General features: G+C 38.1%; 1 protein-coding gene and 1 non-coding gene across 2 annotated transcripts; both read left to right on the top strand.

Moving 5' to 3' along the window:
- The first annotated feature begins 681 nt into the window (after positions 1-681).
- Positions 682-6,265, top strand: LOC109183077 (calcium-binding mitochondrial carrier protein SCaMC-1-like). The gene is made up of 4 exons (XM_019333298.1): positions 682-1,417; positions 4,595-5,377; positions 5,484-5,574; positions 5,674-6,265. The coding sequence occupies exons 1-4, from the start codon at positions 973-975 to the stop codon at positions 5,864-5,866; spliced, it is 1,512 nt and encodes a 503-aa protein (XP_019188843.1). The 5' UTR covers positions 682-972; the 3' UTR covers positions 5,867-6,265.
- Positions 6,266-21,766: 15,501 nt separating this feature from the next.
- On the top strand, positions 21,767-21,848 carry TRNAS-AGA. The gene has a single exon. It is a non-coding gene; the product is annotated as a tRNA-Ser (tRNA).
- Positions 21,849-27,969: the final 6,121 nt, after the last annotated feature.

Raw genomic sequence — 27,969 nt, 5'->3', positions numbered from 1 at the left:
CAGAATGTAAATATGCAATTTGTTGCAATTTTAACAGTTATGAATGTTACTTATAAAATAAACATACCGTTCACCGAGGTTGAGCGTGCTGATAACGTGTTAAATTTTGGCCTATTCACTCGTTAGTCCCCGCGTGATGCTTGCACAGTTATACACCCAGAATTGCGTATATATATGTATGTGTGTTTGTATATGTAAAGAGAAGAAAAAGGAGGAGAGGAAGAACACCAAGTTATAGTATAACCATAATGTAAGTGTGTCTCTTTCATTCATCTTCACTCATTTTATATAGTGGTCATATACAACCTTTCAAATACACAACATCAATACATGATTAAATGATAAGCAAGTGAAAAATCTAAATAATTTAATGGCCATAAATATAAATATTTACAACAAGAACTCAATTATTGTATTATATTAGAACTCTATTCCTATATATACTTGCATTTATATTCTGTACAGTTCTCTCTCAATAATCATTCCAGACTTTCAGTTCTCATAAATAAGTTTGAGGCCTTCAAACAAATCGGCGGTGGTGAAATCAGTCATTTACTTTCTTTCCAGTCGGAGCGGGTCAACGTTAGATGCAAGTATTTGCAACAGTTACCCAATAAATTATTGTTATTGTAGCAGTGACCGACTCGCTTGAAAATTTGAAGTTTTGACCCTTTCATTTTTTTGACCCGAGAGAGAGAGAGTTACCAAAATGCGGGCCAAAAGATCTTCCTTCTTTCCTTCCTCCACCCCACGCCCACCCTCAAATTAATATTCCCCATCTCTCACCTCTCTCTCTCTCTCATCGTGATCGTCAATTTCCAGCACTTTCCACTGGAAACTGGAACCCAATTTGCATCAATCGAACGCGCGCTGCGTTAGATCTGCCACCCGCTGAGAATTCGCGTGTTTTTCTTATAGTTCATGTGGTGAAGGAAAGGAGGAGTGAAGGAAGGACCCAGATTAGTGTCGGGCATGTCTGGGGCTGGGGAGGCTGTAGGGCATGTGGATTTCCCAGCAATGGCTGCGAAGGACCGGTCGGGATGCTGCAATCCGATTAAGAAGCCTGGCCCGGTTTCCATGGACCACGTGATGGCAGCTCTCCAGGAGACTAGGGAAGAGAGGGATTCCAGAATCCGGAGCCTTTTCAGTTTCTTTGATTCCGACAATGCAGGCTACTTGGGCTACGCCCAAATCGAGAAGGGCTTGTCCGCTATGCAAATCCCCGCGGAGTACAAGTTTGCCAAGGAGCTGTTGAGGGTGGTTGATGCCAATAAGGATGGGAGAGTGGATTATCCGGAATTCAGAAAGTATATGGATGATAAGGAGCTGGAGTTGTATAAGATTTTTCAGGCTATTGATGTCGAACATAGCGGCTGCATTTTGCCCGAGGAGCTCTTGGATGCTCTTATAAATGCTGGTACTTACGATGCTTACTTTTTTTCATTTCTTATATATAAAAGGCTATTTGATCGTTGATTATCAATGCTCTGTGCTATGAATAATGATTGCTTGTTATGGAAATTGTGGGTGAACATATTCAAAGTGGAAAAGTTATTAGAAAAACTACATAAGTAGCAGTGGAATTGAGTTATTATTCTGTGCTACCTAGTATTCCTCATCCGTTGTGGGATCACTAAGATATTTGCAAATCAATGGCCTTTGCCTGGCACTTTCAGGAAGATCAGTCATGAGCATATAGTCAACCTTACATATTTTGCACAAAGTTCACTGATTGTCTTTTTCAAGACACTTCTGATAAGTAGTGTTAGACCGGTAGTAAGAAAAGCTCTTTCTTTTACTTGTCAAAAAAACAAAAACATTAACCCGTTTACTAACAGAAAACTGTTTTCTAATTTTTCAGTTTTCATTCCCTGTTTTCCATTCTCTGATTTTTGTTTAGAAAACTTATTTACTTTTAACACTTATTTTTTCAAATTTATTTTTTTAGATTAACGTTATAAAATTAACACAAGTAAAAATTAACACAAGTAAGTTTAATTTCGAGTAATTTTTAGATCTTATATGTTTGGTTTAAATGGAATAGATTTAATTGTTTTTTTTACTTTTAAGTAATATAAGATTTTTACATTTGATATCCGAACAAAATTTATATCTGTATATAACATAAAAACTAAAAAATATATCCAAACCAATAGCATACTAAGTTCACCCAAAATTTAGTTTAAATAATATTAATATTTTTTTGAGCTAATATTTAAATATTTTTTGAATATTTTTACTTTGAATTTTAATATATGTGAGATTTCAATATCCGATAGCCGGACGTAACTTGTATTACGATATAACATAACTAAAAATATCCGAACTAATAATTTTTTGAGTTCAATCAAAATCTAAAACATTGTATAGAGTTCAATTCTTAATTTTGCTAATGTAAATAATGTCTAACTTTAAAGTGTAAGCAAATAAGTTACTTATAAATAAGTAAAGTAAGTAGAAAATATAGAAGATGGTGATAAGTAAAAAAGATGATAATGAATGTAATCATAATAATGTGGTTATAGTGACATACCAAATTGATGATAGATGATTTTGTTTTCCATTTAGAAAACAGTTTTTAAGAGTGTTCAAAGAAAACTGGAAAATTATATTTTGAAAACTGTGCTAGTAAACATGTTTTTTGTTTTCTGTTTTCCAATTTCCGAAAATTCTTGAAAATTTCCTGTTAGTAAACGCCCCCTTAAAGCTCTCTTTTTTCTTTTCTCCAATGAGTTTGAGCACTGCTCTAGTGTTAGGCTAATATTTTCTTGCATTGTTGTTAAAGGCGAGGTGCCACCTACTGTCTACGCGATGAGTATATATATATATATATATATATATATATATATATCAATTCATAATTTAGCATATAAACATATTCTCAAATCTCAATAATAAGTACTAAATTATGCAATAATTTAGCATTTCCGGCATGGGTCTTTAGATTTAGCCTTCCTTTTAGGATTCATTGATGGATCATAATTGGGGTTATTTTCATTCTCAGCCATAACCTGTCACTAAAAAAGTAAACAACCACTAAGGTGAGGCTAGAAGGGGGGAGTCAGCGTCTCAGGCTCTCAGCTATGTATTAGTAGGTTTTTTAATTTTATTTTTTATTTTTTATTTTTTTATTTTATGGCGAGGTGAGCTCGTTAGGTGACCGGATGCCTAGGCATGCCTTAACAACATTGATTTCTTGAGCCACTGATGTTCATGTGGTAATCCAATACACTGTTAATGATGTTCAGGTGGTTTAGGTGCTACCTGAACATTAGTATATTACCACATACACATCATTGATAGGGTGCTTCAATTATCAGCTTAATTGCTCAGCTGCTTCAATTATAGACTTAGCATTACAGACGTTTACAAGTAATGAAGTGGATTCTCTAATAGCAGCATCCACTTGCGATATTTGAAATGTTCACTGAAATGTAACATGTTCTCCTTACAACATAGCATATAAGGACACTGTATCATCAACACATACTAAGACATAGGGGCATAGAAATTAATGGACATAAAAGGGGTGGTACATTAAATATAAGTTTGAGGTTAGAATATCGCATATTGTTCATGACACATATGTTCCTCTAAGTTCTTATCCAGAAATCGTGAGAAAATTGCTTCTTTTTTTTTTTTTTTTTCTGTAGATGGCCAATTATGGTATTAAACTCTTTTTAAAGCTTGATGATTTGTGTAATATGAATTTCTGGTCCATATTGTTGGTTGATGAGAGTTGAACAAGTTCTCTTCTTGGAATTTTAATATCAAACAAAAGGTTAAAGGTGCTAATGAGAAAACCCTTGAGTAGTAGATTTGGCAGTGCATCTATCTTCATAGACATAGTAGTCAGTGCCTTTTCTTTTTGTTTTAAGAAGTATTGTTTTTCTTTCATTTCCTTTTGTATTAAGTGACATTTAGTTCAAATATACATTGTATTAAGTGACATTTAGTTCAAATATCCATGATTAATACTAGTGATAGTACATGAACTTTTGTAAGCATCATTGAAATGTAATATGTCACCCTCACAAGACAATTTTAATGTAGGGATATTGCAAAAGTTGTATCTAAAATAGTGTTTTGGAGTTATGGTGTTTTTTTTTTCCGTGAATATTCTTACTTTAGCTGTCCATTATTCATAGCTTTCTGGACACACAACAGAAATAAATCACTGGAACCAATGAAGTCAGAACAAAAAATTAAAATTAAAATTGTAGGATAAGTGAAGAATTAAGTTGAATAATTGCATTCGGTTGCTGAACATTCCACAGATTATAGTCTTAGTCATACTTTATTTTTGTGAGCATTCTCCAATGTAAAGTTGTCTGCAGTGAACTTTGGTGGCTAAGCTTTAAATTGGTGGTGAATATACCAATCCTGAACTTTGTTATTCTTTCCTTTTCTGAACTTTGTTTCCTTTTACTTTCTTTCGTCCATGAATAGTTACTCAGATGAATTGTATTGATTGCAGTTTTTATCCAACTAGCTATATGTTAGTTATTACTGGGAGAATTTGCATTTCATTTGGGACGGTTTCTTTTTCTGTGAGTTGTCTTCTCTTAATAGTTGGGGCAGTTTCTTTTTGCAGGGATTGAAATTGATGATGATGAGCTTGCAAGATTTGTCGAGCATGTTGACAAGGATAATGATGGCATTATAACTTTTGAAGAATGGAGGGATTTTCTTCTTCTCTATCCGCATGATGCCACCATTGAGAATATTTACCGGTACTTGGAAAGGGTCTGTCTTGTAGATATTGGTGAACAGGCAGTGATTCCTGAAGGCATCAGCAAGCATGTTCATGCAAGTAAATATTTAATTGCAGGAGGGGTTGCGGGAGCTGCTTCTCGTACAGCAACTGCACCCCTTGATCGTCTTAAAGTGGTTTTACAAGTTCAGACTACACGTGCTTCCATCATGCCAGCAGTGAAAAGCATATGGAAAGAGGGTGGAATTTCGGGATTTTTTCGGGGCAATGGAATAAATGTTTTGAAGGTTGCACCTGAGAGTGCCATTAAATTTTACACTTACGAAATGTTAAAGAATGCTATTGGACATGCCAAGGGAGATGAGGGTGATATAGGGACTTCAGGGCGACTTATTGCGGGTGGTTTGGCAGGTGCAGTAGCACAAACTGCTATATATCCAATGGACCTTGTTAAAACAAGGTTACAAACGTATACTTGTGAAGGTGGGAAGGTCCCACACTTGGGAAGATTGTCAAAAGATATATGGCTTCGGGAGGGACCCCGGGCATTTTACAGAGGAATTGTACCCTCTCTTCTTGGGATTATCCCTTATGCAGGCATTGATTTAGCTGTCTATGATGCCTTGAAGAATTTTGCAAGGACATATATTCTACAAGATAGTGGTGAGGCTTCTAGTTTCTTCCTTATTTAGATTATGCTTTTTTCTCTCTTCATCCTGTACAATATATTCTGAAGATTGCTCATTTAGCTACTTGGTTTTCAATGCAGAACCTGGTCCTCTTGTGCAACTGGGTTCTGGTACAATTTCGGGAGCTCTTGGAGCAACATGTGTTTATCCATTGCAAGTTGTTAGAACAAGGTAAATCTGCGTACACTCGATTGGCTTTGGCAACAGTTCATCCTTCCGTTGAGTGTAACATTTTTCGATTCATGCCTAACTTGTTTCATAATTCCACAGAATGCAAGCTCAACCTACACATACAAGTACTGCTTATAAAGGAATGTTTGATGTATTCCTCAGAACATTTCGACATGAAGGATTAAGGGGCTTCTACAAGGGGCTCTTCCCAAATCTTCTTAAGGTTGTACCAGCAGCAAGCATTACATATCTGGTTTACGAAAGCATGAAAAAGACTTTAGATCTTGATTAGCTGATACAAGGTTTTACAGGCGGCACAATTGAGAATTAAAAGAGGTAATAGGCGATGATGACGAATAAAAATTCTTAGTCAAATTGGAGATTGGGTGATGTCTTTAATGAAGCCATACACTTGATTTTTTTTATTTTTTATTTTTAATTTCTGTTTGGATAGATTAAGCGATTGGATAAATCATTATGTTTATCACATTAACTGACTAGTATCTATGGTTGCGACTAGTATAGTTCGAAGTTCGTATGCAAAAGAGGTGTCTTTCAAGTAATAGGATATCCTTGTACAATTTTGATTAGTTATATCCATAATGAAAATGTTAAAGCCTGGTGAACCTTAAAATTTTTGTTACATAAAAAATAAACATGCAGACAAGTTGAACCTCTGCCACCCTGATAATCCGATTTCGGTGCAGATAATCTGTTGCATAGCCATTTACTAAATGGTTCCATAGCTTCATGTTTTTTGTATGCATTGATGTGCTATGATTACTTGTGACTGGCCCTTAAATGGTAGGGCATTGCCAAATGGTGGTCCTGGTGGATACTCATCATCAGTTTAGCAGGTGATAAGTGATAACTGGTAAGTATTTCTTCTGTTTCTTATGACAAAAGGTGGAATTGCCCACTTCAAACACCCTGGCAGGTTGTGTAGGGGTAAATCATGGTGACTTAACTAATCAACAAAGAACCCCCTCATTTTGAGAGGTTACTCTCACACTACTATTGGTGAGACTCGATCTTTGGTATCTTGTGACAAATTTTACCACTGTGACCAATTGAGCTGCCCATGCGGGACATCCATATAAAGAGAAGGAAACCATTGCCACTTAAAAGCATAGTATTAGACAGGTGGACAACAACACACTAGGGCTATACCCAACCCAGAATTTGCAAATTGCAATACAATACAACACAGAATATACACAGGTACACACCTGAAACCTCAAATCCCAAAATCCCAATACATCCAATACACAAAAGAAAACAAAAGAAGAAACCTGGAAGAAAGGCATTTGCCTTCCCTTTGCCTATGTATGACTTGCCTTTGTTGTCTAGTTTGTATAGTTTCTACCCTTCACATTCAGATAAAGAGCTGCAGGAGGGTATACTTGTACAACCAAGAAGCAATTCTTGCTTGGACCATTCTCTTCTTTCTCTTCTTTCTCCTCATATCTCACCTTACTGAGAGTTGAACCAATTCTTCTTGTTATGTGTCTCCCCTCTTCTTCCAAGCCCCTAGTATTTAAGCACATGGCAACCAAGAATATAATATTTTTATTCTTCAATTCTTTTATTACAATCAGATTTACTAAAGACACAGCAGATCTATTCACTATCCATGTGGAGGAAAGCCAATTCAATGGATAAACTAAATCTTTACAGTAAAGTCATGAGGCAAAAGTATGTCTGACAGGTCAGAATAAGATGCAAATGAGAAAAAAAAAAAAATACTTTATCCCTTTTAAAAAAAGAATTTTAGGTCAAAAGTAGCTGTGTTAGTGACAAAGTGCAAAATTCTTTGATCCATTAAGAGATGAATATGAGGCAGATTAGTGGCTGGTGTGTGATGTGGAGAACTTCTGGTTGATCTATTAAGACTTAAGAGACGCAAGGAGACTTATGCTCCGTTTGATTTGCGGGAAAAAAAAAATATTTATTATCGAATTTCAACTTTATAAAGCAAGAGAAAGTTAATGAGAATCTATATAGTTTCAAAATACCAAACTTCCTTTTCATAGCTTTAAGATGCCTTTCTGTGATGGGTTAGCATAATTAGCCAGTCGTGTAAGTATTTTTTTTTTTTTTTTAATACTACTGACTCTATTACAAAGCCAATATCGCCTCCACTGAGATTCAAACCTACAACCTCCCCTATGAGGGAGCAACTTGGTACCATTGGACCACAAAATCTTGACAAATTATTGTGTGGACCATGATCCACACAATGTTATGTGGACCATTACAAAAAGTACATTTTTAATATACTAAATGTACATTATTTTACAGTAGACAAAATATGGTCCACACAACTTGTGTGGATCATGGTCCACACAATAATGATTGCAAGATCTTTGGCCAGTTGTGTAAGTATTAGATCTTGAAAGCTGCACTTGGGCATTGACTCTATTGCTCTTTTGATTTACGGGAAAACTCCGCAAATTACTGTGTAGACTCATATCCACATTGCAAGGTGGATCTGGGTCCAAAGATACACAATTTACATACTAAATGTTTATAATTTACTTTTTAAAAATTTATAATTTGTGATGACCTTGTATTGTATTCACAAATTTCCAAAAGAGTTTTACTACTCCCTCAATTTTACTCCTTAATATGGTGGGCTCTAAGAAACTAATTTCTCTCAGGAAAATACTAGATGTACTCCCAAAACCTTACTCCAAACTTTTACTCCCACTTATGTCTAAATTGTGGGTCCCAATACAAGGGTCTACATCAAGGTTTTGTGTGTGGGAATAAAAATTGGGAGTACAAAATGGGAGTACACCATTTTCCTTTCCAAAACTTAGAAACACAATTTATATCTAGAAGTTCACAATTTCAATACTAAAAATACACAATTTAGAACCAGGGTCCAGTTTGCAAGGTGGACCTTGGTCCATGGTATAACAACTGCGAAAACTCACAGCCACTATTTACCCCGACAAAGGATAAAAAGAGGCAAATCAATCTAGGTTGTCCATAGATGACTTACTCATGAGAAGTTGAACTAGAAACCTTGTGATTACTTGATTCTATTTCTCCAATTCAACAAGTAAAAAAAAAAAAGTCAAAAATATAGTGTGGTAAAGTAATTTAACACTCATAGTATACTTACAACGAACTTGAACAAAAAAGACAGTGAAAAGAGAAGAGTTGGTAGAGTAAATTAGTTGTTAGTTGATTGGTTTAGTTGATAGTTAGTAGTTGATTGGTTTAATTGATAGAGTAGGTGCCAAAGATCCTTTCTATCGTCGCGTCGCGAGGGTATTTATAGAAAATTCAAGGGACACATGCCAATGGGCCAGCATATGTGCCACGTGTCTTTCATGCACTCGGGAGTCGGGTCAACGAAGGAAGAAGGACGAAGGAGCACGTGTAATAACATAACTGTGAAGCTATTTACCCCCTAGGCTTAGCTCGGGTGCTAGGTATATGGGCTTGGGGCCTCGGCCGGACAAGTAGGTCGGGACCGATCTTCGAAAGGTGGAAGGTGGCTCATTAAGCCATAGATTTAGTAGCCTTTTAGATCGGGGACCGGTCAAATGCTGCTCTCGGGTCAAGCTAGGTCGAGAAATAACTCAAGTCTTGGGGTGACCCGTACCCAATTGGGTCTTGGGTATGGGGAGCGTCGTAGCCTGGGGTATATTCCTTATCAAGTAGCCCTCTAGTCCGTGCCCAGAGTCGGGGTAACATGACGAGGGGCTCGGACTATAAAATCCGATAGCATTCTAAGGTTAAGTCGCTTTAATCGGGACAGGATCTGGTGCGACGCTTGTCTATGGAATTCCACACGGATCACCACCCAAATCAAACCGTTCCCCACACGTCGTGCTGAGAATGCTCATATTGGGATTTGGTTTTCGAATTTTAAAATTCCCGCTTTGCCAGCCTATAAATAAGGTGGTAAGGAAAGCCTAAATTGAGTTGTCCTTTGGAGATTTTGAGAGTTTCTCGAGCCTGGGCACAAAGAGTATCTTGATCAAGTGTGATCAAACCAAACTGAATGCCTCCAACCAGCTTTCTCAGTAAGGTTTCTAACTTTGTATCTTTTTAAATTCTTCACTTTTCGATTTATTGCTTAGCGTTGCGTTTTAGATTCCCAACATCGTCGATCCTTAGAAACTATTAACTTGTTCGACTAACTTATAAGTACTAAACCCTCTCCCCCGATCTTCCTACTTAGAGGAAGGGGTACAATGAGTTACTCGGATAGCCAAAATGTCTCGATCGAGGACTACGATACCATGGTCGAGGTGGATTCTTTCTCGGTGTCCTCGTACGACACCGTTATAGAGGAGGTCGAGCAGTTCTCGGAAGTTCAGGGTGAGTCGCCGAGCATAGTTGCCGGACAACCGCTTGATGGACCTGCTGCAACCGGCCCTTTGCAGCCTAAGGAAGCAGGCCCTTCAACTCGGGTAACTTCTAACCTACCTTCTGCAGCAATCCCTACCACCTCCCGACCTTCTTCAATCCATTCCCCCTAAGTTCAGGCCCCAACTCTAATGACCGGGAAACATAAATATCTAAATCCCGAGCAAGTAGAGCCCTACCAACCCCTTCTAAAAAATTTTGAGCTACAGGATCTAAAGACCCTCCTTCGCGGTCGGGCTACGTATGACGCCCATCGTAGTCTCGGATTAATAATTTACCGCCACCAAGGGGATTGGATCTGGTTACACCTTGACCCCTTAAAGCCCTAATCACCCTTCCTTTCACTCCCCTTTTGTCATCCTTCCTGAAATACTATGGGGTCGTGCTCGGGCAAATTTGCCCTAACGCCCACAGGATCCTAGCATGTTTCCCTCAAATATGCGCTCGACATAACATTCCTTGCACTCTAGAGCTTTTCTGATTCTTTATTTCGATCCGAGCTCTACCCCTAAAACACCAGGGGGGGGGGGGGGGTTCTTGATTATCTAGGCGAAAGGTCCGACCTGTAGTATCACCCACCTTCCCGACAACAACAAGGGGTGGAAGCACAGGATCTTTTCGATAAAATACAAGTGGTGTCTCCCTGTCCCGTACAGATGGAGTTCATAGTTTAGGAAACACGCCTACCCGAAACCGACGAAGAGCCTGACTTCTCATGCCGGGATGATTTCAAGCGAGTTCTACGACTACCGGGTATTCCGGACGCCCAGGCAAAAGGTCCGAACTATAGTATCACTTACTTTCCCGACAACAACAAAGGGTGGAAGCGCAAGATCTTTTCGTTGAAATACAAGTGGCGTCTCCCAGTCCCGAACAACTGGAGTTCACAGTTTAGGAAACATGCCAACCCGAACTGATGAAGTGCCTAATTGCTCATGCCGGGATGATTTCAAGCGTGATCTACGACTACCGGGTATTCCTGACGCCCATGGAGTACATGGCCGCCAATTTGCAACCTCCCCGGTATGACCTCAAGAAGAAATATGTGCCCGAGACAATGGAGGTCACCGTAGCAGTTCCCCATGGGAAGCCGATCCGAACCCGAGAGGTTTTTACTCATACTCTTGTTGCCCGCATACGCTTAAGGTTTTAATTAATTGCTAACCCTCCGTTCTTGGTTTTGTATATATGGGATTAGAGGAATTTTCCAATGCCGCAACTTCAACCCCTCGAGCACTTCGGGCGAAGACTATTCTCGGGGCGAAAAAAGCCCATACTCTCGAGGTCGCCCCTACCATCCCGATTGGCCTGCCATTGACCACGGTCGCCCCGATTGGGTTTGTGAGAGATCGCCAAGTCACGAAGAATTACTCCAAGAGGGGTAAGGAGCCGGCGGTCGACTCGGGAGAAAAATGTCGGACCAAACGGGCCAAAAAGGCGAGCTCCCCCAATCATTGACGCCTTGCTCTTGGAAGCCCCCCGGCAACACTCATCGACCGGATTGCCGTGACCGTACCAACCGTAGATGACACAACCGGATGGACTACCAACTAGCTCGAGGAACGAGGGGCGCCGGACTTCATACATGTATGACTTTCCCAGTTTCCCTTACCCATAAACTATCTCATGCTCAGTCTGACTGGTCCGACCACACGTAGATGGGCTACAGTACTCTGGCCCAATTATTTACGCATGTCAAGGCCTCCGAGACTCTCTACCACTCGGATATGGAGAATGCGAAGAAGTCCATCGCCCGATGAGAGGCGAAAATCCACAACCTCGAGAAGGCCAAAGAGGCTTTGAGAGAGAGGGCCGAAGCCGTCGAGCAGAAGATTTCTTTTGCCGCCTCCGACTATAAAACTTCCCCGGCCTTCTTGAATGATGCAGTATACTCCAGTTGTTTAAACCATTACCTAATAACATAATGTTACTCTATTTTACGCATGCACTTAAGGAAAAAAACTTATATTCTTCCATGTGTATATATTCTATCAATGCATCACCATTAATGTTACATTCCGGAGATAGCAGACTCCAGAAGTTTAAACCCTTACCTAATAACAGAAATTATAATCTATTTAAGTCGTGCACTTTATTTATCCCTACGTATAACTCTATGAACTCTGTGGTCGAACTGCTCTGATTTGGATACAATACTCGGATAATTTAGTGAGTATGCACATGTGGCTTATTGTCTCAACTGTCCTAATCTACGCTACTATACTTGTTTCTGGCAGTATATCTTCCCCATAATACACAAGGGTGCTACTACCTGATGAGCATCAGTTTCAAGCATTCTAGCTTTGACATTATTGACAGCTCACCGGTAACCAACATAGGCACAGAAATTTATAGGGAGTGGATCATGTGCAAAGATAACTTCTTGTGCGGTTGTGCGATTAATACAAAAAGACGCACTTTAAGTGTAGAATTGACGCACCGAACCTTAAGCATTAAAATGACGCACCTTAAGTACACAAACCACGCACCTTAAGCACACAAACAAAGCACCTTACGAACACAAATCACACACCTAAAGTTTTAAAATGGTGCACCTTAAGTTTCAACAACTGATGCACCTTAAGCATACAAATCACGCACTTTAAGAAGGAAACCAATGCACTTTAAGAAGGAAAACCATGCACCTAAAGCTTTAGGCCGACACACCTTAAGTTTCAACAACTGACGCACCTTAAGCACACAAATCAGGCACCTTAAGAAGGAAAATCACGCACCTTATGAAGGAAAACCACTCACCTAAAGCTTTAAATCGACACACTTAGGTTACATTTTCAACAACTGACGCACCTTAAGCCACACAGTACAAAAACCACGCACCTTAAGCACAAAAACCACGCACCTTAAGAAGGAAAATTATGCACATCAAATTTGACCTAGATGCAAAAAGGCCAAATTGCCACCACATTTTTTAATCATTATTAATCCTGGACGTTGATTTAGGCAAGATCAATGGCTCAAATTTAACCGCACAACCCCACGGAACATACCCAACCGCACGGGAACTGAATTATATATATATATATATATATATATATATATATATATATATATATATATATATATATAAGGGTCAAATAGGCCACCAAACTATACACGAAACTGCAATTAGGCTATCAAACTCAAAAAAAAAAAAAAAAATTACAATTAGGTCCTTGAACAATGTAAAATCAATCAATTGAACCAAAAGTGACATGTCTACCTTCAAAAGTATTATATTTTCCCATATAAGTAATAAATATTTTAATGATTTAGTATTACATTTGCTAGTATAAGTATTACATTACGTTTCCCATATAAGTGACACACATTTTATTACTTATTTTGTTTTTTTTATTACAAAGGAAGGGGAACATATTATTACTTATTAGTATTACATTTGCTAGTATAAGTATTACATTGGCATATTGATCCGACTCGACTCGTCTCACAGATAAGGATTTGTTAGACGGTCACACAAGTGTGACCCGTTCAACAATTATGCTAGCTCTGATTAGGATAAGGTTTGAACCTAAGACATTTCTTATGGAAATCAATAAGTTAAGAATAATAAATAGTTAACCGAATATTCCGTCACTAAAGTTTACACTGACGGAATGTGAGGTATTTAGGAAAAGTAAATGATTATAATAGAGGGTAAAGTAGAAAAAATAATAAAAAGTATTAAAATTAAAATAATATGAACAATTATTTCAACAAACAATTGGACCAACATTTTTTTAGTTTACTTTCAAAATGAAAAATGCAATAAGTTGGTATCAATAAACTATTCAAAGTTTCTCACAAAAAAAAAAAAATACTCAAAGTAGCATTTTTATTCTCAACTTATTAGCATTAATAAGTCAAATAAAAAAAATATTTAACCAGCTTGGTTGGCGTGAGTGGTAGTGCACTCTTGTCCCTTAAGACTTAAGAGAGGTCGGGAGTTTGAACCCCCTTCACTTAATTGGGCCGGCCCGGTGAGGACGGAGATTAGTTTGAGTATGGTTTCTGGCAATTTATATCGTGCACCAGGGCGCGCATTGCATTGTGCGCCCTGATGCAAAACGACATCGTTTTACATAACTGTATAAAAAAATACGCATAAATTGTATGAACAAATACACATAATGATATAAACAAATACACATAATCACGTCAACTTCCTTCCGCGCCTCTTAAAACGACGTCGTTTTGGGAGGCGCGGGGTGCATAGTGCTGCGCGTACTGTGGTGCAGGGTATAACGATTGGGTACGGGCTTAAAGGTGCCTCCTATAGTTAGACATGCTCAGTACAACTCGTGGTCTAAGTATACCCATGTACAAATGTGCTTAGTTGAAACCTTCCAGAAAAGGTTACAGGATCGAATCTGATGTTGAAAAAAAACTATATATAATCTATATTTATATAATCTGATGTTGTGGATGACTGTGGTTTGATGCAAATGCCAATGAGAGGCCATCAGTATACGTGGCAGAAGGGAAGGGGGACGCCGAATTGGATAGAGGAAAGATTGGACAAGGCTTTAATAACGAATGATTGGGGTCTGCTCAATGAGAATGCATGGCTGGAGAATATTCGAACCCGAGCCTCGGATCATTCGATCCTTTTCCTCAGTATTAATGCGATTTGCATGCCAAGGAGAAGGGGGCCGCGGAAGTTCAGATTTGAAATGGCTTGGCTATTAGATGAGGGGTGTAAAGAAGTAGTAGAAACGGCCTGGCAAGAGGGGAGAACGGAGGGATTGCTGCATTGCCAGCAGTTGTGTGGAGAAAAGTTGATGCGGTGGGGTGGTGATCAGTTTCATAAATTCGGAAAATGAATTAACCACCTGCAGCGGAGGCAAGATGCCATACGGAATAGACGAGATTTGGCAGCGCTAGCTGAGTACCAACAGATTGAGAGTACCATGAAACGAGTAGAGGCCCAGGAGGATGTGTTTTGGAGGCAGCGGGCCAAGCAGCACTGGCTACGCGGGGCTGACGCAAATACAAAATTTTATCACAGGTATGCCTCTGCACGTAGGAAAAAGAATTTTATTTCTAGTATTAAATGTGATGCTGGTAACTGGGTGGAGGGGGTTGATATGCATGCTGCTATACAGAATTACTTTGAAAATATTTTTGCCTCTAATGGATTGAGTTGTGATGATCCACTTTTTGGGGTCCTAACCCCACGAGTAACGTTGGAGCAAAATATGATGTTTGACCGCCCTTTTGAAACTAATGAGGTTAAAGAGGCCCTTTTTTCAATGTATCCGGATAAGGCTCCGGGCCTGGATGGTTTAAACCCGGGTTTCTACCAGCAGTTTTGGGAGATAGTGGGAGGTGATGTATCTGGCTTTATAATGAATACTTTGAATTCCTGTGTATTCCCTGAGGGATTGAATGATACTAACATTGTATTGATACCGAAAAAAGAGATGCCTGAGACAGTTGCAGATTTAAGGCCAATCGCATTGAGTAATGTCATTTACAGAATTATGGCTAAAATGATAGCAAATAGGATGAAAACACTAATGGGAGGATTGATATCAGAATCCCAGAGTGCTTTTATCCCGGGAACGCTAATCACTGACAACATCCTGGTGGCAGTAGAGGTGGGGCATTATCTGAATAGAAAGCAATGTGGTATAGTGGGATGGAGTGCATTGAAGTTAGATATGTCAAAGGCCTATAATAGAATGGAGTGGAACTTTCTGGAAAGGATGCTCACTGTTATGGGTTTTAGTGAGAAGTGGATAAAGCTCATTATGATGTGTGTAACGACTGTTAATTATACTGTAATGGTTAATGGTATAGCAGGGGGCATGTAAAACCAACCAGGGGACTCAGGCAGGGAGACCCGCTCTCTCCGTATTTATTTATTATTTGTGCAGAGGCTCTCTCGATGATATTACAGTATGAACAGTTGGCAGGCTCAATACATGGGTGCAGAGTTGCAAGGGGGGCGCCGCCTGTATCACACCTATTTTTTGCAGATGATAGTCTCCTATTTTTTAAAGCAAATATCCAGGAGGCAGGAGTTATAAGGCAGTGCCTAACAAGGTATGAGAAATTGTCAGGCCAGGTGGTGAATTATAATAAATCTAATATATGTTTTAGCAGAAATACCCAGGAGGCTGACAGGGCACAGGTAGCGGATTGTCTGGGGGTGGTGCAAGCACCCAATTTTGGAAAATATTTGGGCCTACCATCTTTTGTAGGGAGAAATAAGAGAGCTGTTTTTTCGTATGTGGAGGAAAAAATCAGGCAACGAATTGGTTCGTGGAGTAAAAAGTTGCTCTCTCAGGCTGGTAAGGAAGTATTATTGAAAAGTGTAACGCAATCTATGCCTACCTTTTCGATGAGTGTTTTTTTGTTACCTGAGACTGTTTGTCAGTCAATTGAGCGAGCTATGAATAAGTATTGGTGGGGCAGTGGAAGAGAAAGGGGAATACATTGGAAGGCATGGGACAGGTTGTGCATACCAAAAAAGTATGGTGGTATGGGTTTTAAAGAACTGAGGGCCTTTAATCTAGCAATGCTGGGTAAACAGGCATGACGATTTTTAACAGACCCAGAAACTCGTGGCTAAAATCTATAAGGCAAGGTATTTTCCCACAACCGGTTTTACAGATGCAACTATTGGTAATTGCCCAAGTTACTGTTGGAGAAGTATAATGGCAGCCCATGCAATGGTAGTCTCAGGGGTGCGAAGGAGGATTGGGAATGGACAGACAACTTTAATATGGGGAAACCCGTGGTTACGAGATAATCCTAGCCCATTGATTCAAACAGAAATGCCACAACAATTGAGAGAAGCACGAGTTGCAGGACTAATTGATTTACAGACTCATACCTGGGATCCGCATATTTTGTCTGATTTATTTATTCCTGAAGATGTGGAGCGAATAAATATGATCCCTGTTAGTCCTGAGTATGAGGACTCATGGTATTGGATGAGTGACCCAAAGGGGACATATACAGTAAAGAATGCCTATAGGCATATTGTGGGTGATTATGAGAATAATCCAGCGAGTTTTGATAAGTGGGTTGCAATGTGGAAAATAAAAGTCCCCCCTAAATGGAAAACTTTCTTGTGGAGAGCCATTGGTGACATTTTGCCAACAACCCTTAACTTGATATTAAAAAGGGTGGAGGTGGACCCAACTTGCCCTATGTGTGGTTTAGATCATGAAGATGTGTTGCATGCTTTAGTGCTCTGTGAATATTCTAGACTTGTTTGGAGTATAACACAATTGCCTATTATTAATATTGTTGCAGACTCGTTTACAACATGGATAAAAGGGGCTATGGCGGCACTGACGGAGGAGCAGACCCGGTTAATGATAGCAGTATTATATTATATTTGGAGAACCCGGAATTCAGCTGTCTGGAAGGGATCAATGATGCGGCCTACCCAAGTGGTCAGAGCAGCCACCGTAGCGCTACAGGCGTACGGCGCTGCCCATGTCCGCCGAACCGAGCCGACACCGGCGACGGACCACTTGAACGGTCCAGGGGAGAGTGGTCTACGATGTTATGTGGACGTGGGTTTCCGGCACGACACAGGCGAGGCTACTTACGGCATAATAATTATTGCGCCAGATGGCTCGTTTGTGGCAGCAAGGAATGGCAAGTTACCAATTTGTTTTTCACCACTTATGGCGGAGGCCCAGGCATACAAGGAGGCTTTGTCCTGGCTACTTGAACGGGACAACACATCAGTAAGTTTACTCACGGATTGCATGGAATTGGCTACGATTATCAGGCACCATCACACGCCGATCCATTCGTATGTTGGGGTCACAGTTGACCAGGGACGGAGCTAGAAAATATGTTGAGGGGGGGCAAAGAAGTAGGGATGGATTCAATGGCGGATTCAGAATTTTTTTTGAACGAAGGGAAAAAATTAAAATAAAAGAGAAAGTTAAAAAAAAATGAAATACTTAAGAAGTATAACAATAAATATTGTTGGATATAGCGAAAAATAAAACATATTAAAACTTTATAAAAATATTTATAAAAAAATATGAAACATAATTAATTTGATAAAACAATTCGAATATAAAACACATTATAAATTACACATTTCATTATTAATATAAAGAAAGTGGAAGTTATATATATCATGCCAAAATTTAATTGTGTTAATCAAAAAAATAAAGAGGACTATACATTGTCAATGCAAAGACTCAAACCTAGGCCATTCTGAACCTCATATACATTAGCTACCACATTAACACTACCACCTTGTCTATCACAGCTTTTGTTTACATAATCTGTTTTATAATACTTATATGAATAATGTACTATATATACATATTATATACAATATAGGGTAGGGGTGGGGTGGGGTGAGGGGGGGCAGCTGACCCCCCTGCCTCCCCTCTGGCTCCGTCTATGCAGTTGACCAGTGCAGAACGTTTATGTCGTTGTTTAATCGTATTACTTTGGATTACATCTCTAGGCAGGTTAATTTACATGCGCACACTTTAGCTACGTTAGCATTTACTCAGGATCAAGCTATGTACTGGGATGCTATCCTACCTGACGCTATTTCAGCTTTGATTCATTAATACAATCGTAAGATTGACCTTCAAAAAAATATAAAAGATGTAGAAGTTCTTATTCTTGAAAAAAAAAAAAAAAAGAAAAAAAGAATATGAATAGATCTGCAGAGAATACAGTCACACTTTGCACCTTCCACTTCTTATTGTACTCTTTCTTCCTACCTACGAATCACCAATTTTCTTGAGAATCTGACGTGGCACAAGTTTCTCACTCATGAGATTAGTGGGCAAATAGTGACAATTTCGGTGGAATTAATTCGACAGTTCACTTGATATTTTTATTATCAATGACTTTATTACAGTATAGTATCTATTCTTACATATTTTTCATTCTCAACTTATTGAAATAGTACAAAGAATCAATTCTCTCACTTAGTTCGAACCTGTGACCTTCCATTTGAGAGTGAGACAGAAGTGTTATTGAGATATAAATTGTCTATTAGTCTTTATAATTTGAACCGGAATATAAAACAACTTAGACTAATTTATTTTTAATTTACTTCTTTGTAATCTTTTACCGGTTAAAATCACAAATGTATTTAGTGTGGTGCGAGATTCTCCAATTGAGAACGTGTCTAAATTAAAATATACAAACAGTAATTAAAATCCCACACAAAATCTTGAAATGGCGCCAATAAAAAATAGAATATGTGTACTGTCGGATAGCCGAGCTTCCTGTGAGGATTTAAACGATTTCATGTACATATTTTAATACCGTTTAAGGTCCTCCGAGTATAGTGGTTTTGTCACGTTTAGTCCTAAATTTTCAAATTGACCATCTGTGGTCCTTCGTCTTTCAAATTTAACCATTCGTGGTCCAAGTTAACCACCCATGGTCCTTCAACTATTAAATTTTAACCAACCATGGTCCTTTAAAGGACCGCGGCTGGTTAAATTTCAAAAGTTGAAGGACCATGGGTGGTTAACTCGGACCACGAATGGTTAAATTTGAAAGTCGAATGACCACAGATGGTCAATTTGAAAGTTTAGGACTAAACGTGGCAAGACCATTATACTCGGAGGACTTCATGCGGCATTAACTCTTCTTTTCTTTTAATTTTTTTTTTTTGAAAGCATACAATATTTTTTTATATTAATATTTTTATATAATAATTTTTAAATATTGGACTTTTGTAATATTTAATATTAATACCCATCATATCAACTTTTTATATTTGTAAAGCTTGATACATCAAATTAATGTTTAGGCCAAATTATTAAAGACTTTTATGAAAAGTCTTTAAGATTAATGTTGCACACTACTATATATGGATGAATTATTATTATTATTATTTTTGGTGAATTTGAAGCCCTCAAAGAGAGCGCTATCTAATCCTCATATAAGGAGTGTTGCAGGCATCCGCCTGGAGAAGGCTCGTCACTTCGTCCGGAGCGTTAATAAGCATGATTGTTCCCCAACTCACATCTTGGCTAAAGTTAGCCAACCTATCTGCACACTTGTTTCCTTCCCTCTCGGTGTGAGATACCCACGAATTTGGAATCCTTTTTAAGATGTCCAGGCAGTCTTTGATAAGTGTGCCCATTGTATCTTCCCTGTTAATCCCACCATTCAAAATGGCCATCATTGCAGCCGAATCCATTTCAACCCAAACCCTTTCAAGGCCTTCTCATAGACAGAGTCGTAGACCTTCCCTTAGACCCCACAATTCTGCTGAGAATCTATCGGTAAAGCCGACTTTAGTCGCAAACCCTTTAACCCACTTACTGTCACTATCCCGGATGAGCCCTCCGGCACTAGCCATCCCCGTGTTGGCTCTCCTTGCTCCATCCGTGTTGAGTTTCATCCAACCCGATTACGGGAGTCCCCAGCTGATCCAATTCTGTTGGCCATACGAGACCCCTTTATTTTTTGCAATGTAATACTTTGCTTCCATGTAGGGATGGCAACGGGGCGGGACGGGGGTGGGGACCATACTCCCCGTCCTCGTCCCCGCTACCCCGACCCCGTCCCCGTCCCCGTCCCCATCCCCATCCCCGGCGGGGAGTAAAAAATTCTCCGTCCCCGTTCCCGCGTAGAATTTGTCGGGGACGGGGAATCCCCACTCCCAATCAATCCATAGTTAAAATATTAAACTAATATAATTTTGAAAATAAAAAATAAAATTGAAACAGTACATACTTTATGCTATGAAATAATGTAAAATTCAAAACTCAATACATACAAAACTTACAGTAATGTACATTCAAAACTCATACACAGTAACTCACATTCATTATATTTGACATTTGACACAGTACATGATTATTTCAAGTTCTAATTCTAAATTTCTAAATTTCTAAATTCTAAATTCTAATTCTAATAATCTAAATTTCTAATAATCTAATAATCTAATATATATATATATATATATATATATATATATATATATATATATATATATATATATATATATAATTAATTAATTAATTAATTAATCGGAGACGGGGCGGGGAGGGGTATCCCCGTCCCCGCCGGGAAATTTCAAAAATTCCCCGTCCCCGTCCCCGATCCCCGAAATTTTTCCCCGTTCTCAACGGGGACGGGGATCCCCGACGGGAACGGGGCACATTGTCATCCCTACTTCCATGACCATGTTGTGAGCTGTAGCCGTGATATGAGCGCCTATTTCAACCTTGTTATTAAAGATGCTATTATTTCTATCTTCAATCCAAAGTAGTATCATGCTTCACAGTTTTGCTTATAAATTCCTCCTCAATAAAGATAGACAAGTATTTAGCAAGTGTTTTTACCGTAAGAGTAGTTTGTATATGAATATTAATTGAGAAATTTAGAAAAAGTTTACAAAATGACTAATATGTCATTTAATAATTTGGAAATTCAAAATAAATTATTAATTATAACAAATCTATAAGTAATGGATTGAAATGGTCACTTTTAACATAATTAAAGAAAAAATATTTTATAAGGTAATAATTTTTGAATTGAGTCTACAATTTAGTTATAACTAATGAACTAAAACAATCATTTTCCCTCCTAACGTACTTTTATTAATCTAGATGAACATTCTTAACATAAATAATATAAGAAATTGTAATTGAATCGTCTCTATTCATTTAAATAATATTACAACTATTTCGACTCTCTCCCTACATATAATAAAATATAAATATATAATCCCATGTCAAGTACTAAACAGTAAACACTATTACCTCGATTTGGTTATACTTGTAATGAACAATAATTTCTAGATATCGGGATAATATATAAGTTTAACAACTAAAGTAACAACTGGGTGGACGTGCCGGAGTGGTTATCGGACATGACTAGAAATCATGTGGGCTCTGCCCGCGCAGGTTCGAATCCTGCCGTCCACGATTTTGTTTTTGCCTCCTCTCTTCCTAGATTTACTACCCCATTCCCAGTCCACGATTTTACTTTGCCTCCTCTCTTCCTAGAGACTTACTATCCCATTCCCAGTCCACGATTTTACTTTGCCTCCTCTCTTCCTAGAGACTTACTATCCCATTCCCAGTCATATCTAAATTGAATCCCAAGGTAACTAGATCCAATTTATGTCCATATTTTTAGTACTAAACATTTTGCACATTGTACTTTTAGAGTTTGATTATATAATTTTTTAAATAAAAATGCCTCTACCGTTATAACTTCCGTTATCTTTTCTATTATTATTATCATGCACCTGCATCCATCATATATTTACTTATATGATTTAATTATAATAATATTTATAGACATTAAATATTAAATTAATATAATAAATAAATGTGGCTTCATATAGATTTTATTTTGCCTCCTCTTCCTAGAGACTTACTACCCCATTCCCTGTCATATATAAATTGAATCCCAAGGTATGTAGATCCAATTTATGTCCATACTAGTATTTTTTTCGGGCGATGCACGAACTAAAAATTATAAGTATTATTGTTATTAGTGTTGCAAAAATTTCACCTAGGCACCGATTAATTCCCGCCTAGGCGCTAGGCGCTGGCCGGCCGCTTAGCGTATCACCATAATCAGTGATCTAGGCAGTTGGCCAGCTAGGCGGCCTGTAGTGCCGCCTAGGTCAATCGCCTAGGTGTTGACCGCCTAGGCTTCCTAGGCACCAACTAGGCCTCCTAGGCACCGACTAGGTCGCCTAGTTGGCCGATTAGCTATTGTTTTTTTTTTTTTTCTTTTTTTCTTTTTTTTTAAATGGGTTATTTCACTCAAAACGATGTGCCATTTTGAGCGAAATAATCTTAAATTGATCAAACTCTATGTTTTTTGATTAATATTTAATATTTTAGTATTAAATATGAAAATATTAAATAGTTTATAATTATCAAGTCTTAAAAAATTTTAAAAATTTAAACAATTTTTTTTAAAATAAAAATAAAATAAAAAATACACGGGCACCTAGCGCCGATTAATTCCCACTTAGGCACCCCGAGCGCTCGATGAGCGCCTAGCGATTTTTTCAAGCATGATTGTTATGTTATTATATTATATTTGATTTGCAGGTTAAACCATGTCATTTGAGTCCGTCGCTTTTCCTTTGAGTGGAATATTTTTTTCCCTAATTAATTTACAAAACAGCAGAAGTCGATTTTTTTGCTACCTATAGCAAGTCTGTTACATCAGTGCTCTCTGACATTGCTCTTAACATATTTTCTTATGGTTATTCTTAAATTTTAAGTCGTTTGAATGATTTATTATTTCTGATGTAGAACTTGAGTTCATATCGCAAATTAGGAAAAATTATACTTAGCTAGGGTATTTATAGTTTGTATACTTGTAATTTTTTTTTCACTAATATAATGTATAGATCTATCTTATTTGAAACCCTAAAAGCATTCCAGTTTGCCGATTTTTACATGCAACTATTTACGCGAATATATATGTATATATTCGTATATACATCTATATGACATATATATTTCTATACAGAATATGTTATATATGTAATTCAATGTCTTATGTGATTCATTTACCATGTATTTTCATGTTTGTCATGACAAATCCTTATGTCCCTGATTTAGACCTTGGAGCAAAACTGGCCTGAGGATTCCAGTACTCCATGTCTCAAAATGAAGCCCTACGTTCTTCATAGGCAAGAAAATGTAGAATTACATTAACATATGTCAGATCTCGATACAATAACATATCATTAGTTAGCACACAATCTTGATACTCGTAGAAAGTAGGGTCACTAGCAAAACCTTACCGGAAGTCCCATGGCTAAACTGAGTAAGGCAATCTCGTTTTTCCTCCTCCCGGCTACCATAAGAAAATTCTGAAATTTTGATTTCTTGGAATGCTACTAGCTCTATTACATTATAGTATCTGTTCATATACTTTACCAACCTATTGAAACACAAAGAGCTAATAATGCCTCCACTGAGGCTTGAACTCACAACCTTCCAAATGGAAGTCCAACCCGGGTACCATTGGACCACATAGTCCTGGTTGGTTATTAACATGATATGCTTTACTTTCACCGTAAAAATACTAATAACAATTGACATATCGAACCGCAAAGAATAAAACCTAAGTATGTAAATGCTCCAGGAGTATGTAAATAAGATTTTTGGTTACATTTGATAAAACTACAGCATGTAGTATTAAAAACAAAAGGGGTAATCGCACTTTTGGTCCCTTAATTAGTGCCCATTTTGCAATGTCAACCTTAGTTCCCAATTTGAACATAATTGGTCAGTCAATTATTCGACCATTAAGCAGATTTGGTCCTTCTGTCTGTATGGCCGTTTCATACCGTTTAAATCATGGGTAAAAATGGAATTTCACACATCATTGGTTTTACTTACTCGTTTTCAGTCCATTCCTCCGCCTTCTCAGCCATTTCCGCCACCACACATGAAGAACCCTAACCTTCGCCATTGACAGCTTTCCACCGCTACTAATATTTTCCCTAATTCAGGACGCGATTGCAATGACTAGTAGGAGAACTAGTGGGTTAAACAACACTCCTACTTGTAAGTTTTCAACTTTTTTTTTTTTTTTTTTTTAACTCTAACTGCTTGTTTGTTTTGTTGTTCGCACATTTAACTGGGCAATGTATTTTGTCTTACTATTGATGTTAGCATGTGCATTTTGTTGTGTTCTATGTTAATGTTTGGTGGGGACCAAGGAAACACATGTACTGTAATATAAAAAGCAAAAAAAAAAAAGGAAAGCATAGGTAGTATAATAGAAAATGGGGAAAGCATATGGGGACCATTTGTACTTGTCTGGAATTGAATATATATATATATATATATATATATATATATATATATATATATATATGTATGTATGTATATGTATATATGTATGTATGTATGTATGTATGTATGTATGTATTTTGTGTTAGTTTCCCAAAGTGCATTTAAAAGTGCCTACATTTGTTCTATGTTGTTGGGACCTATGAAGTAGACCATTTTCACTGCAATTAATTGTTGTATTGCATTGTATAGATGTTGGTGAAGAATCCTTTGTCTTTAGCATAAAACTCCATATTGGTGGGGATTTAGTATGGCATCCAACTGTTGGTTATATGAATGGTGGAGTTGATTTCTTTGACCATTTCAATTGTGATGAAGGCAGTATACTAGATTTAAGGAGAATGGTAAAACAATTGAGGTATGCTGATAAAAAGGTGCAATTTTGGGCTCTAGTTAAGGGTAAGGGTAGGAAGAAGTCAACAAAAACTGATCTTAAGCCTCTACTGCATGATGCAAACATAGTTAGTTTAGTTGGAGAGGTTCCACCCAACAAGGAGTTAGAAATATTTGTTGAACATTTATTTGATGACCAATGTGATTATGATGTCGACATATCTAGAGAATTGGGAGATTATTGCCTACTCTATGATGGAATAAACCAGAGTTCTGAAAATGTAGATGAGGATGAGGTTGAAGGTGAAGATCAAGGTGAGGAAGACTCTAATCTTATGGACACTGGACTAGTTCTAAGCAAGTCAATCCTGCTGTTGGGCTGGAAGGGGATGAAGTACAGGAAGTAGATTGCCAATTGTCTGAATTGCAGCTATAAGAAAACAAAGGGAAATGCCAAAAGACTATGTACACAATTGCTATACAGTGGACTCTTATTTCAGAGCATATGAGCCAGCAATACTACTAATTTCATCTTCTGAGTTGTGGCCCAAAACCAATCTTCCAACTCCACTCCCCCCAAAATATAAGGCACAACCTGGGAGACCTGAAAAAAAAAAAAAAAAAGAAAAAAAAAAAGAGAAAGATCAACCCTTTTGAAGAAACCAAGAAAGACAACATTGCACTAAGAACAAAGAAAGTTGGAGAAGTCAAAAGGTGCAGGGTTTGTGGGCAAAAAGGACATAATAAAGCAACGTGCAAAGGAAAGAATCCACCACAGGTATTAGTTGGACCTGCCTTGTTTTGTAAATAAAACTGCCTTGTTTTTTAATGTTATTGATTTGTAGGTATCTGAGATGGATGAGGTAGTAGTTGGACAGGGTGATGTACATATTAAAGGCCAGTTTGAGGATATCCCAGTTGAGACACAAGTCCCAACTTTTGTACTTGATGAGATGGTAAGTTAATGACCAGCATTCAGCATTTAATACTTTTAGTTTGTCAGTCAGTTGAATTTACTGTTGTTTGTTATGGAATTGCAGGAGGTAATGACATCTCAGCCATCACAATTAGTTCAGAGCCAAGTCCCTCCATTGTCAAACTTTATTTCTTCACAACAGCCAAGTGGAAGTGCTACTCCAACTGTCATCACAAGAGCAGGGAAAAACTTTGTAATAGTCTCAAGCCTGCAACAAGCTAATGTAGTCCAGAGAGAAGCAAGGAAAAAAAAAAAAAACTACTCAAATGAAGAAACAAAACTGAATGTGCATTTTGGTGTATTTTTGTAGTAATATGAAACTTTTGATGCATTTTGGTCTATTTTGGTAGAAGTGGTCACTTTTGTAAACTTTGATCTTTGATATTTTGGTATAACTAAACCAAAACATTGACACTTTTGTTCAGTTTAACATGTTAATGAATTACTTTTGTCTACTTTGATTGGCAGTTTATTTATTGTGTACTTTGATTGGTAGTTTATTTATTGTCTACTTTGGCCTTTAGTCAGTAAATTTAGGTCAGTTTGGCCTTAACAATTGGTTGCCAGTTAGGCACTTTCCCAGTAAACACTTTTGTCTACTTTGGTGTGCAGTTTTCCAGTTTGTATTGAAGAATTAGACAGTAGCTTTGGGTCTTAACAATTGGTTACCATCCCTTGCCATTCAAATATACTTAATATTCAACTGGATATAAAAATATACTTGCCATTCAACTAAAAAGAAAGTTTAACTTCCATACATAAATATGCTTAGCATTAAACTCAACCAAATCTGGAATTGAACCTCAAAACTATTAAACTATATTATTATTATTATTATTATTATTATTATTATTATTATTATTATTATTATTATTATTATTATTATTATTATTATTATTATTATTATTATGTATTTTATTGTGTACATTATGTAGCTTAAGTTAGTGATCTAGTCTTAAGCCTATTAGTTAGCTCTCTCTCTCTCTCTCTCTCTCTCTCTCTCTCTCTCTCTCTCTCTCTCTCTCTCTCTCAGAGAGTATTAATGTAATCACAATTCTGTTAGTGAATGAATTATTGCTTCCATTCTCATCTGGTATCAGTTAGCTAGTAGGAATCCTGCGTTGAGTTTTCTCTCTCCCTCTCGTTCGACGATGTTGCAGAGTTTCCAGCGTACTCTTACCACCACCAACTCCTCCCCAAACACCACCCCAAATTCCCTTCCTAGTGCACACCATTTTGTGTCATTAAAACTTACCCACCGGAACTATCTCTACTGGAGAACGCAGATTATACCGTTCCTACGCGGACAACGGTTGCTCGGCTTTATTGAGGCACTCGGCCATGCCCCTCCTCAGTTCTAGAGCTCCCCGTCGGCGATCAATCCGACGAAGCTGCCTCCGCTACACCGAATCCGGCGTATGAAGTATGGGTCGAGCAGGATGCTTTATCCTATCCTTGCTCATCTCGTCGATCTCTGAGGAGGTCATGAATCTCTCGCTTGGACAAGCGACTTCCCGCGGTGTGTGGCTTGCGGCAGAGATGGCTCTTGGTTTGTCTTCCCAGGTTCGTTGCCTCAATTTAATGGGGCAGTTTCAATCTCTTCGACAGGGAGATAGCTCTACACCGGAATATTTGGGGCATGCGCAACATTTGGTCGAGGACCTAGCTCTCGCCGGGCAGAACATGACGTTGTCGGAGCAGAACCTGTACGTTTTCTGGGGGCTGCGGCCGGAGTTCCGATCTATGGCAGCCTCCCTGGCGGTCACCGGTACGCCGGTGACGATTCAGCAATTGGCGGTCTATTTGCAGGCCCAGCAGTTCATCCATGCGGATGACTTTCCTGTCTATCATCCAGTGACGGCGAGCGGCATTCCCTCGGCGTTGTATGCCGGCCGAGGTGGACGT

Source organism: Ipomoea nil, unplaced genomic scaffold (genome assembly GCF_001879475.1).
Source record: "Ipomoea nil cultivar Tokyo-kokei standard unplaced genomic scaffold, Asagao_1.1 scaffold1096, whole genome shotgun sequence".
Classification (NCBI taxonomy): Eukaryota; Viridiplantae; Streptophyta; class Magnoliopsida; order Solanales; family Convolvulaceae; genus Ipomoea; species Ipomoea nil.
Note: the sequence above shows the minus strand (reverse complement) of the source record. Positions and strands in the feature narration are given on the sequence as shown.